Below are 13,427 nucleotides of genomic sequence, written 5' to 3' on the forward strand. Positions count from 1 at the left end.
GTTTTGTATGACAATAGAGACACAGGCCACCTGTTGTGTGCTGTGTCTGTCTCTCTCTGTTTACCTGTGTCTGTGTGTCTCTCTCTCTCCCTCTCTCTCTCCCTCTCCGTGTCAATACTATATGCCAATTTTTCTTGTTTCTGCCCCAGCGTAGCATGTTGTAACAACGTGGAATTAACAGAATAGGCTATTGTATTGTTTAACTCACACCTGTTGCTCTCGATGTAATTTAGCTGATAAAAGGAGACTAATAAAAGCTAATAAAAGCCTCACGCGTGGCGTTTCACTTTCAAGGGGAGCGATATGGCGTGTATGTAATTACATTACAAATACTGACTTGAGCCCCACCACTGGTTAGCCCTACCATAGATTACCTAACAAAAATACTCTGGCGCCACCACTGGCTTTAAGACTGATTTCTTCATGCTTGTAACTCAGGAAATGCACAGAGACATTGCACTTGTGCCATTCAGAATAGCATTGCTATTTAGTAATGATTGCTGTGCTCACAATCCTAGATGTGATTTTATGAACGCCTATTCATATTTGATAGGGTAATGGAGCATCCCCTTTTTGCCACTTAGGAGGAAGGTGATGCCAGCTGTGCTATAATATACTTTTTGCATTCATTCATCAGCTTTTCTTCATCCACAGTCGCACACACACATACACAAAGATTCAGAGTGATAGTCTTATCTTCTGTGGAGGTGGCAGGCTTTGACCTTTGACACTTGAGTGCACAGATAAGTCATCACCAGTGCCTCTGAGTTGCTGAGGTGGGTCCGTGCAGTCGAAGAGCGATGTGATTATTCCTTTGACCTCTTTTCAAGTGCCTGCAGAAAGCCGTGATTTTCAAACGTACCTCGATCTGCCTCCGTGACAAAATGCCATGCTTCATTTCATACGGGCTTCTCATGATCCCAATAGCCAATGGTGGTTGAAACACCAACATATCTCAATGCAGCTCCACCAGTAACACAGCTCAAATGTGATCCCTGAAATTGAGGTGAAACAGTAGGACAGATACTTTGTGGAGGTAATTTACTAAACTCTATATCATTATATAGCTGATCAATTAATCTGCCATTGTAATATAAAAAGCATCAGCTTGAGAGGAGACTGAGGGTGTCCTTGATTGTCAATTAAGACTCCCCCAGTCATATTCTTGTCCCATGACGTGTAGATTGAGTGATATCACTGAGGGCAGTGTTGCCTTACTGCACAGTCGGTTTGAATTCAACTATGGTGTCAGATTTTTGATTATGTGTGCTTTCTCAACCAAAAACAAGAAATCATACATAATGAGAGTCTTATGAATTGTAGATAACAAACAAATACATCACTAACACCATTATTCAGGATATGGTAGAGTGTTCATTTTGGCTCGGACCAGTGATGGTTTTGGTTTTAATAACTGTTTTTCTGCTTATTCGCTGATTACAATATTCATAATGGCAAATATGAAACTAATGGAAGACTGAGAGCACATGAGCCACCCTTTAATCAGGCATACAGAGCTCATCATTACTTACAGTTTTAGATTTTTAGATTCTTTACCATGCTTTATTCATTGTTGCGGGGATATAAGATCAGAACATTTATTTTCAGAGTGAACATCCCATTAGTTGGTGAAAAGGTGACATTAAACGCCAATAAGGCCGGCCTTGATGCACACTACCCTTTTTAACAACAAAAAAGCAGATAAAGCAAACTAATTGCTTTCATCTGTCATTGACTTGCGGCTTTGGTGTTTCGATCTCAAGCGGACAGCTCTGCAAAGGAAAGTTCACACCTGGCATATAAATGCATCTTCAAAAGTGTCTTGATTGGTTCTATATGTTACAGGCAAACTGAATCGCTCAGAATATGTGTTAATTGCAATCTGGGTTTTTGGAAATGTTCAGATATTGTGGATTAAGCCAGCTCCTAAGATCTGAGAACCAACAAGAGATAATAGAACTGGGTTGTTGTGGGTTATCAGGATGCTAAGGAAGCATTAGCATTTAGGGTAAAAAAGATACAGTACCTCCGCAAGTGGTTTTAGTGATTAGATCATAATGTTTCTTGCTACTATTTTACAATTGTATCAGGGCTGGCCACTTTGTCGAATAAGGATTTTTAAAACATGTGAAAGCAGGGTCTTGGCCAAATGGAATTTTTAAGAGGCTGAGGCAGTTTAGTCAGTTGCCTGGTGTTATGTTTAGGTTAATTAATGTGTTCTGGGAATACAAAGAAGACCGTTAACCTGTCCTTTAATAACCATTAAATGAGCTTTGTATTTTCTTTCGCTAAATAATGCATTTTACACTGCACTTGTGTCAAAGTTAATGCTCATTAACGCATTAGTTAACAGTCTGGGGAATATCTTTTTCACTGGGTAATGCCCTTTAACTGAGTTTGTTTCCCCCGGTTGTGTTCATTTTCTTGTGTGAAAAATGTATTTTTCATTATCAACCCTAACCCCAAAATACCGCCCTGAGGATAATGTATATTGAAGTGGCAGAATGTAGAAGTTGTTAGAAATATACACTTCAAGCCAGGGTACAATAGTCCTGCTGAAATGTCCATGAAGGAACTATTTATACCAAAACCATGGCGAACCATTCTAGTTCCCCTTGTATTCATTGTTTTTTGGGTGACTGGATTGTAATAGTACTTGAGTACTTGAAAGTATGGAAAATACCATGCATGATTACAAAAAGAGTCTTAGTACAATAAGTGAAATAGAAAACACAATTGTATATAAAATATTTCTAGAACCACCAAGGGGGTCCTCATATAAACATGTCAAATTTGTGTATTTTATTTTATAGTTTTTCATAATATATAATTTTGTTCATTGGTTTATTAAACACTATTTCAATTGAAAAACTCCTTGGAAAAATCGTTATGTATATGTTTTTTTTTTCATGCACAAAGATGAAAAATCCTTAGTTTGTTGTAATTCATGCATGAAGGAGTTAATAAATCACACACTGATGGAACATCACTATATTGTAATTATGTACGTATATAGGCTTTTTCTATCAAAAAATGTCGGGGTCGGTCAGGGGGTACTCGGCTGAGAAAATGTTTCAAAGGGGGTACATTACTGAAAACTGTTTGAGAACCACTGATCTAAGCCATAGTGCAAACTCTTGAGGCCTTTGATCAGCCATCCAGAGTGATAGCCTCTTACTCTTACTAAGTGCAAACACTTAACATACATATTGATAGCAGGAATAAATGTAAAGACGTTGAATCATTTAAGTGCAAAGGGGTCTATTTTCCCTCAGATCGGAAGGCCATATATTACTAATTAATATGCCTGCCAACTATTTGTCAACAACATTTACTTTTTTTACATTTCACCACCAACTGTAGTGTCCACCTGTAGGGGGGAAGGTATTATCGTGACTCACTAATCCCTGCTGTGTGGAGCTTGCTGTTTTAACGTGGGAAGTGATCAAAGCATGAATGCCAAATAAAAACTTGGAGACATTAACATAATAAATCCAACACAAACAGCTCTCTTTGACAAACTCAAAGAAAACAAGATTACATTTAAACAACTTTTTAAATACACTAACACCCTTGTTCTCTTTACTTCCTAGCACTTACCCTAACCCTAAATACCAAACAAGTTGCAACCACCACACATCCACTTTCACCCCACTGTTGGTTTTGAGTCTCCTTTCCCTTAATTAATATTATCAATTCACAACCACTGCAGTGAAAAGCCTACGACAGATCCCTGATGCCAGATATCAACTCTGTACGTATTCAGCATTCAAATAATAATCCATCCACAATTAACTTCCTTCATGCAATGATCCCTTTTATTCTCATACGCTGATATTTTTAACTGTACACTGACAGCCAGTGATATTTGCACTCTTAACACTCTGAACCCTTCCTTAGTTGAAACACCAAACACGTTTTAAAATACTTTAATCAAAAGGTCTGTTGCCTGCATGCAGATTCATCCAGTCGTGATTATTTAAAAAACAATGTTTTAAATAAGCACTGCAGTCTATGAGCACTGCTGAATCTAATTCCAAAGCTTCACAAAAAAGGCCTGAGATGATGTATTTCACATACAAAATGAATTCCAATTGAGCAAAACAAATGTGTATGAAAACATTTTATAGTCAACATCCACAAAAGCAAACCTATAGCAAAGTGCATGCACAGTAGAGTATCGTTGTGCAGCAGAAGTAGCTACATCCCATGGCCATTTAACATATTCTGCTAGTAGTGTGTCTTTGACATACTTTTGCAAGTTGCTGTCTGGTAAATGTTCAAATCAAACTACGTCTATATTCACTTGTAGATCATTTCACAGATTCCAAAGGGATTTTCTCCAAAACACAGTGACAACAAGCACAGACACTTCAGCATTTAGGAGCCCAGGGAGGTTCTAAACTAAAAGTCTGCAAGGTGCCCAAGGCATATTATGTTCCCGGGAGAGACAATCCATTACTCTTGTGAAGAACAGGCCTTAACGAAACATCCTGTAGTCCAGGGGAATGGTTTTCTGAAGGGACATATCATGTTGGCCCTTTATGATTTTTTGATGGCATCAGCAATTCGACAAAAAAGAGAAAAACAGTACAAAGCAAAAATGACTCACCAAGAGGCTGTCCAGCGATGACACGTGCATTTTCTCCAGACACAGCTGCCCGTGCGTTCCTCTCGTTCAAATACTGTACGAAGGCGTAACCTTTGTGCACAGAGCAGCCCACTATCTTGCCGTACTTGCCAAAGAGGATCTCTATGTCCGTCTTCTTGACAATGGCTGTGTTGAGATTGCCAATAAAGACTCTGGAGTTTAGCGAGCGCAGGTCATTCTTGTTGGTCACGTTGCTGGTCTGGAGTTTACCAGTCATTCTCATCCACTTGCCCTCCTGGGACACAGAAAGAGGGGGGAGGGGAGGACACAGCTTTAGAGGTTTGGGGCACTCTAACTCCAGCTAAATCAAACTCTAATATTATGGAACCCCAGGTCAATATTATTTCAACAAATAAGAAATTATGAAATAAATAATCCTATAGTGAAACATATAAATTACCAACCTAACTGTTAATCAGTTAACAATCAAGTGTAATTTTGTCCTTTGAATCTTCATATCGCATGGCCCCAGCCTCCCTCATCAAACACCCGCCAGCTTACTAGCTAACTTACTCTTGGCTTAAGTAACCACAGCAAAGACTATCTGTTTTTGCACTTCAGAGTTGTGTGCCTTGAAAAAGCATCATTTAATAACAACACTGCCACATTTTTTTTTGTTATCTACTGCCATTAATACTGGATCTCTGTGGTGTCTCAATTGTACTTACTGGTAAGTTAGCTAGTTTCTGATGGGATGGCATGAAGTTGGGTAATGAACTTGAATGGTTAAAGAAAGAGCAGGTCATAGGGACGTCACTTTAATTTTGCGCAACACGTTTCCGGACCAGTTGAGAGGCCGGGGGCAAAATGTAAGTGAAATTATGACATAAAATATAATGTGAGATGAACAATCACTTGGAAAACAGACTGGGAAAGCTAATTTCAAAATGGAAATTAGTTAACTGAAGAAAAGTTAACTATGATGCCATAAAATAAGAACGATAATTCTTTGTATTATAATGCCCTACTGTAATACCCAATCATTTATTTCACAATTTCTTATTTATTTTATACTGAACACTTTAGGGCTCCATAAAAGACATTGTACTTAATCAATGTATTTCACAGTGATTGTTGGTTAATGTACACATTATGTTATGTATCAGTGGCAAGTCAACTGCTTACCTCGGCATCATTTTTTGCATTGTTGAAATACTACCACTGTCTGGCTGAGAATTAGGAACAACGGTATGTGAATTTCACAGCAGTTTTCTCTGCTTTGTGAGAAACCAAATACAGTAGCTGTCAGTGAGAAAGCTTCTATATCTCAATACCCATATTGTTGCGTCCCTAATGCCTTGTGTGCCGTTTCACTGATCACAGAATGCGGAGGCTGTAATTCATGTTACAGTTTTATTCAGACTTTTTTGTGCTGTCAAGTTATCAGCACATATTACCCTCAGCTTCTGTAGGCCTCCCTTGCAATAATTATTTTGTGACCTTTTCATGCCCTGAATGTGTCTATAAAACATGATTTGCAGGACAATTATGTCCCAAGGAAAGGATGCACTTGTTTTAATTCCATATGTAATCACAGTTAGAATAAAGTAGATATATGATTGTTTGCATTTCCCATTGATTTGAGCTTTTTATAGCTTAATAAAATCAGTTTTTCATTACAGTTTATATTTCAGCATGGTATACACGTTGTTTATTAAACACTGTGAAATATTGTGAATTAAAACACTGAATATTCAATATTTGCCTCCTCAGAGTCTCTCTCCCTGACACACAGTGATAACAACTATTAAGCTTTGAGACGAAGAACCTGAATAAATGGATCCAATCCTTAGTAAATAGAATTAGTAACCAAGGTAACACTGATGTTGGACACACACACTCACACGCACAAACACACTTTGTCACATGGCTGTCTTTCTTTTCCCATATGCAACTTAATTTTCCATTGCAAGAGGCGGTAGATCCTTACAGCTCAGTATCTTCACAATTACAGGATGTCTTTTTATTGTGAAATGCTGCACTATAATGGCTTTATTCAGCTTATTACAGCAGGGAATGCAATAATGTCCAAACTACAGTGAGATGATGCAATTCACAAAACAGAGTTAGGGGTGAATTCCATCACAAGGTCGCTCGCTCTGTACCTACGGTAGATGATGAGGAAACTGACCAGTCATCCAGGAAATAAAAGAGCAGCCATGTGATTTACAGAGAGATATTCTCTGTCAGGCATCCATTACACCTGAGACTGAGATCATGCTAGACACTCAGCTGCTCAGTCATGGATAAACACATATTATTTCACTTGGCAGCACATGTTTTTAGCATTACATCACGTACAGGGTGATGCTATTGGCTTGACTTTTCAACATGCACTACGGATATGTGGCAATGTTTATAGTGCTGCATTGGTGTGTGTTGATTCTGCGTGTGTGGAAATAAAATGCTGATCGCCTTCTCTCAAGTGGCCTTGACATTTATCAGCAGCAGACAACTGGAAATGAATGTGGCGCCGGCACACACACATACATGTGCTAACTCAAATGAGCTTCACGATGGCCACCTAACGGTAGTTTAAGCCCACCATCTGACACCCAACCCATATTGATGTCAGCGGACAGGTCACAGCGAACATAACAAATCAGCAGAGAAGCGTTAAATTGCCTCTCTGGTCAGATAAATCAGGAGAAGGTTGCGGTCACAGAATCCTTTCACCACACCTTACTGTTATAATTCATGTTGCCTTGTCTGTTGTTTTCTTTAGAGCTGGAACCTAATTTATTCCATCACTGGTTTTTCCGGCTGACCTTGCAATATACTTTATTTACAACCTCCATTAGGAAACATAAGGAAACAACACAAGTGATAGGCACCGGGAGTGTAATTGGAAGAGTAATTGTTCAGAAGACTTGACATTTCTTGTAAAAAATAAAAGAGCACAAAGAAGAGCTTTATCCTAGAAATAAACTCTACAAATGGCTTTTAGAGGAAAAAATGATGACCTGGTGTTCACCCGCTCTTTAAAAAATTATTACAGCTTCTACAGTGCTGCCTTTTTGTCAGTAAAGAGCAGAAGACAGAAGTCTTCATTGTTGCTTTCATGCCAGCATGGTCGTGTCAGAATAGGTGTCACATTTTTCAAAAGGTGGATGTTTCCTCTTGGAATGAAGCACTTTGTTCTTGTAGCATTACAGAAACGCGTACGTTTGGATTGACAATTTGATCAACCAATCATATATTGATTTGTAGCTAATGGGCGTATTCTTTCAGAGTTTCGCACGGTTCCAGGGTAGCTGCTCTAGAAGGCCCATTAGTTCACTGGCTCGAGACAGAGGATCCAGCGTAAGTGCGACGTAGCTATTCATTTGAAGTGTTATTGGTTTTTTACGTCGAAATGGCAACAGGTGAAGATGATGTTGTTGCCGAATTGTTGTTGGTACCCTTTTCAAGACGATCATTCAGTGAAAAGATGTGTATTATAAAAAAAACGCAAATTGACTGCCTCCCTGATGTCCGTCTGACTAGAACACTCAAATCCGGGGGGGGGGGGGTTTCTACAGAAGGTCCAGTTGTGCCACTGGTATAATAAAGCATTGCAATCTCATGCCAATTAAACAAATGATGGATTAGATCAGTGGAAAATGCACTTAGGTCATGTGGTTAACAGCACTGCAGTGTTTAGTATAGAATATAGTATGGAAGTAGATATATGACGGTGTGTACCTTGCTTTGTAATGCATTGTGTATTGGTGGACAGGCTCGTAAAGGTTGTTGTTTGGGTCTGGCCACCTGCCTGATTTATAGACATCTTTTCATAGAGGGAGGTAACTCATTGAATTGATTCCTTTTGTAATTTCCTTCCACTCCACCACTGTACATTTCTCTTCGCCATGCCTCAGCCACTCTGCTCTGATTGCCAAAGCATCTTGACGGGCTGAGGAAAGGCTGGAGAAGCTGCTCACTGAGACAGAACAGACAAAGGTAGCCTGATACACCTTTTCCATTGGTGTAGCTGCCATGTACTGCAGAGGTGGAATAATTGCCTTGTGGATTCCTTCCATTTATATCTTGTCTTAAAATGTGTCTCTCTGCCGGTGAAAGCAAGGGCAACAACCAAGAAATAAATTCACTCTATTTGTAAATCAATGATGCTATTTGTTCTGTAGGCTATAGGCTGCAGAGCATTTATGTGGTGCAACCAGCCACAGTGCACTTTTGTGTAGCGCATTCAGAGGGTGAAGCTATTGTGCCTGACAATGACAAACGAAAGTCTCAGTATTTTTGTCTGATTTGATGGGGGAAGAAACATAGTATATTATAAAAAGGATAGTGGCCTTAAGCAATTAAATGCTGGTTAAATGCCAACCGGCTCCTTTTAAGTGTATTTAGTCTTAAACATAGAAAGAAAAAACGCTTAATATGCCAATTTCGCTACATTGGTACAATGAGTTGGGCTGTGATTCTATTCAGTAAGTACACGGCTTCAACAAATAGGGCAAATAAAAAGCAAAAAAAAAAACTTTACCTGCCAAAGGGCCTTGAAGCGCTGTAAAAGCATAAATTAATTACAGTGAGTAAGACACAATATCACTTTTATGACTCAACCCTCTACCATTCGACCCTAGCTGCTTGAGTTTGAAACGTCTTCGTAAATCATCTGTCATGCCATGTTTTGAAGAAACAACACAGGGAGAAAGCGGATTTCAGCTTTCCTCATACTATTGATTGTTTTACTGTTCACTTGTATATATTTTTGTTTTTTGTACTGTTTTCACAGATTTATGTAACTCTGACGAAAACCTTTCTCTTTGAAAAAAGTTGAATTATTAATAATTAAGGGGTAGCTTGCCTGGCAGGCAGTTTTTCCACCATAAAAGCTCAGATCAACCCACTGTATGCTACCTTCTGAGCAACAAATTCCAAAGTTAGCAAGTAAGTCACTAACACATCGGAGCCTTTAGCAAGAGAGGCTACATACATATTATATAAAATATACTATGATATTTGTGAATTTGTAAATGGAAATGAACTGCTGCTGGCCACGCCCCTTTGGAGCGTTCGCACGCAGGCGGTGAGCTCTGTGATTAAACACCCCATTGTGTTCCAAACCACATCAAGCAATATTTCTGAAACAGTATGGAGCTCAAACGTTTGTCAAGCCGATTGTATATGGGGACGATAGGTTGGGATGTGGGCGTGACGTTGCCAGGAGTTCAATGTAAAGCCAGCCCACATTTCCGGTATGACGTCTAGTCCGCAGCAAATCTGGATCAGCTCCGTTGTACTCCCCGTTTTTAGAGATGTGGGTTAGGAGGAAAAGAGAGATGGTTGTATTCTCTGACACTTTGTGAGTCTCCTTCTAACCACAATGTCCCAAGTTTGACACATGTAGAGTTGTTTTTGGTTTTGTATATCATAACTTTCCTGTCATGCCAGATCCCTCCTTCCTCCAGGCTCTTGTAATCAGCTCACCCCCCCTCACCTCGTCTCCCCAGCCCTTCCACTCGCCTGCTACTCATTCCCTCATTAGCTCCACAGTATATACACCACCTCACTCTCACTTGTCCTCTGCCAGATTGTTTTGTGTGTTTTGCCAAACTCTCCAGCACTTCCTATCTCTTTTTGACTTGTTATCTGTTCTGCCCGGTTTTTACCATGCATCCGTACCTGTGAACGTGACACACATAACCTTCTTGAAACCATTGACTTTCTTTCTTGGGCTATAAATACTTGAAACAAATTACTGAGAGTTTGTTTTATATACTTGAGAGTAGTTGGGAAAAACACCATTCCATATGTACCTTATAGTCTTACCTCAATACTACAGCCTCAAGTGGCTTTTACTTTTACAGCTCCAACCTTTTTTCTTCTGAACTCCTCTTACAAAACCTTTTCTCAGAAAGTGCATAAACTGTCAGAAAGCCCGAGAGCAATTTTACAATTAGCCAAACATGCAAATGGAGCAATTTTCTCTTGGCCTTCAATCACCTGCAGAGGGGAAATGGATGAAATTAGGTGGGAACAACTCCTGTGTGCCGCGGCACTGCAGGCTCAGGATGAGTTACGAGTAGGATTTGTGATTGTCCTGGGGGAGTCTGCTGTTTGTGATGGACAAGGGAACACTTCAAGTTTAGTGAAAAGATTTTATTTCTTTCAATGGCAGTATGCAGGTGCACAGAGCTGAGACTAATCTGGTCAAACACAGCGAGCTGTCGAGCGCGGTATAGATCAATCTCTGTCTGCTCTTAATCCAATTTGATTGGTAAGGATAGCACCAGGGTGTTTTATGACACACTGTTTTGAAAGCCGGCGTCTAACTATATAACTTTGCTCCACAGAATATTTTAAAGCTTCCTGTCCAGAGTGCTGCAAAACATTGACAAAAAGACAAATAGAATATGTTTCTGCATAACCAATCACAATCAGAGGGTTGAAGGATACAATAAACATGAACAAACTGAAAACAGTGTTGCAATCCTTCCTTTTAGTACAAGCAGCAAAACAATAAACACAAACACCCACGTCAGTTGCTACTACGGTCTCACCTCAATACACCATTGGTTACCATGGCAATGCATCCGGTTTATGCAATGCATTAGTTGCTCTGAATGGAAACAGAAAAGTCCTAGTGTAAAGTGTTCTGAAGTACACTCTAATGGGATAAAAAAGTAGACAATTTTATTTAAATGTTTGCTATGCATGTTTAAAAAAATAATCACATTCCATCCGAAACTAAAACTTCTCTTCAATTTCCATGCCCATTGCATTAACTTTAACACTGCATTTTCAAAACTGAAACCCATGTTTTAGTTATGCTACAGTTATTATGTATTGAGGGGCTGCAGACTGATTTAATATAACGTTTTACCAATGGTGTCAATTCATTCAAACATTTAAGGGCGTTAATCACAATAATAATCTGTGATAACTCATAATCACAAGTTTAAAAGACTATAGCATTGGTAAACCCGCTGTCACAGAGAGATGGTGTGATCACCCTCTGTACAATGTGTGCTACACTGGGCATAGTATCTCTGCCGGTATCATACTGCAAGCACTATTTGTTGCTACAGTGCTGACCCTGATCTCAAATTCCTGTAAAACTTCAAGAAACTGGTGCATGGGTAAGTGAAATGCCTTTCCTACGTTTTCCTTATGTGACGCTTTCTCTGCCATTTCACTGCCATGCTATTCAAGCAGCAACTTTTGGTCAAATGTGTTAATGTCATTAATTTGCAACCGTTTAGGTTTCCAGATTAATCGTGAGGGTAAACGTGTTAAAGGTCAACTATCATGCTATTTTTAGGCAATAGCATTATATATACAAATATATAAAAAACATGCTGAGACTGCCAAGGCACACNTCAAATGTGTTAATGTCATTAATTTGCAACCGTTTAGGTTTCCAGATTAATCGTGAGGGTAAACGTGTTAAAGTCCACCTATCATGCTATTTTTAGGCAATAGCATTATATATACAAATATATAAAAAACATGTCTTTAAAGTGTTTTGCTAAAAATACCCATCACCCATTCTAGCCATGCCTCATATCGCTCTATTTCTACCCTGTTACTAAAGTGCTGATTCTGGGTATAAAGCTTAAAAAAAAACTTTTAAAAAAGAGGGGGCGGTGCTTATGCCTGCTCATGCGGGAAATTCTACCGGGAGATTGTCAGCTAAACACTGCTGTGATTAAATGCCATATCATGTTCCAAACCACATCAAGGATTATTTCTGAAACAGTATGGAGCTCAAATGCTTTTTCTCTCACAGATTTACCACAGCCTGTTGTCCTCGAAAAAACGACCAAATAGGTCGATTGTTCAGCAGCTTATTACGACCTACTGTATAGTCACGTTTTAATGTTTAGCACCTCTAGTGGTCGTGTAAGAAACAATAATTTGCGGCAATTGCAAACGCTCTGGAGGGTCGTATATTCACAGCTAACCCTCTCTGGAAAATCCTAAATTGTAGAATAGTTTGGCCATTAAAATGCTTTTTGATTAGATTTCTAGCGAGAAGTGTATATTGTACTTTTAGAATCCAGGTCCAGTGGATGTGGATCCATAGTTTGATAGATATTACGAAGATGATTTGAGGTCTCGCCAGGAGAACGTGTATGCTACGTCTTCCCCCTATTCATTTCTATTGATGGCAGCGTCCATGTAAAGTTGGCGTCAACCCTCACGGGGTGAAAACAGTATATCCGGTCTCAAAGTTTTCATAATAACAACGGAAGTATTCCCCTCACTGTCAAATGAATTCACAGTGATATCTGCCGTACTCTTCCACTAAAAAACATCAGTTTACCCTTGTTAATTACACAACATTGATTGGTTTGAATTGTGTACACTGCTTTTGTGTTTTTAACCTTCGATTCGGAGATAAAAACAGTTTATTCGGAGTTTAGGATGGCCAAAAACACTACCAATAATCCTCAGCTATCGTTTGGGACTACAACATCCGCTTTGCTTGACAAACCCCGTGATTAGTCCTCATGCTCTGTGATTGGAGTGATGTCGGAGTGGCAGTGCGCCAAGGTTATGCCGAGCTTCAAACAGCATTTTGAAATGTAACGAAACCACGGCAGACTACCCAAAACTGGATTCGAACGGGTCCAGCCCAGAGTCCTGCATCGGGTCGGGTACCCGCGGGTGGTATTTTTTTTAACATTTTTTTCAGCGTTCGGTTCTGGGTAAAACAAAGAATATGCGGGTCCACTACAATTCAGAGGTTAACCTGATATTTTTACTCCACTACATTTATTTTAGTTACTTTGCAGATTCTGATTAATGATGTGAAATATAACCCTTA

At 39.3% G+C, this 13,427-nt stretch overlaps 1 protein-coding gene across 2 annotated transcripts in view; it reads right to left on the reverse strand.

The window, feature by feature from the left end:
* The window catches only part of LOC104942386 (RALY RNA binding protein like), a 116,908-nt gene that overhangs the window by 66,854 nt on the left and 36,627 nt on the right, over nucleotides 1–13,427 (reverse strand). For both annotated transcript variants that reach the window (XM_010767604.1, XM_010767603.1), the window contains exon 2: nucleotides 4,613–4,886. In XM_010767604.1, the coding sequence (XP_010765906.1) occupies nucleotides 4,613–4,874 (262 nt within the window). In that variant the 5' untranslated portion in view covers nucleotides 4,875–4,886. The remainder of the gene's footprint in view (nucleotides 1–4,612; nucleotides 4,887–13,427) is intronic.

The sequence above is a fragment of the Notothenia coriiceps genome, unplaced genomic scaffold (genome assembly GCF_000735185.1).
Source record: "Notothenia coriiceps isolate Sejong01 unplaced genomic scaffold, NC01 NC01_scaffold00004486, whole genome shotgun sequence".
Classification (NCBI taxonomy): Eukaryota; Metazoa; Chordata; class Actinopteri; order Perciformes; family Nototheniidae; genus Notothenia; species Notothenia coriiceps.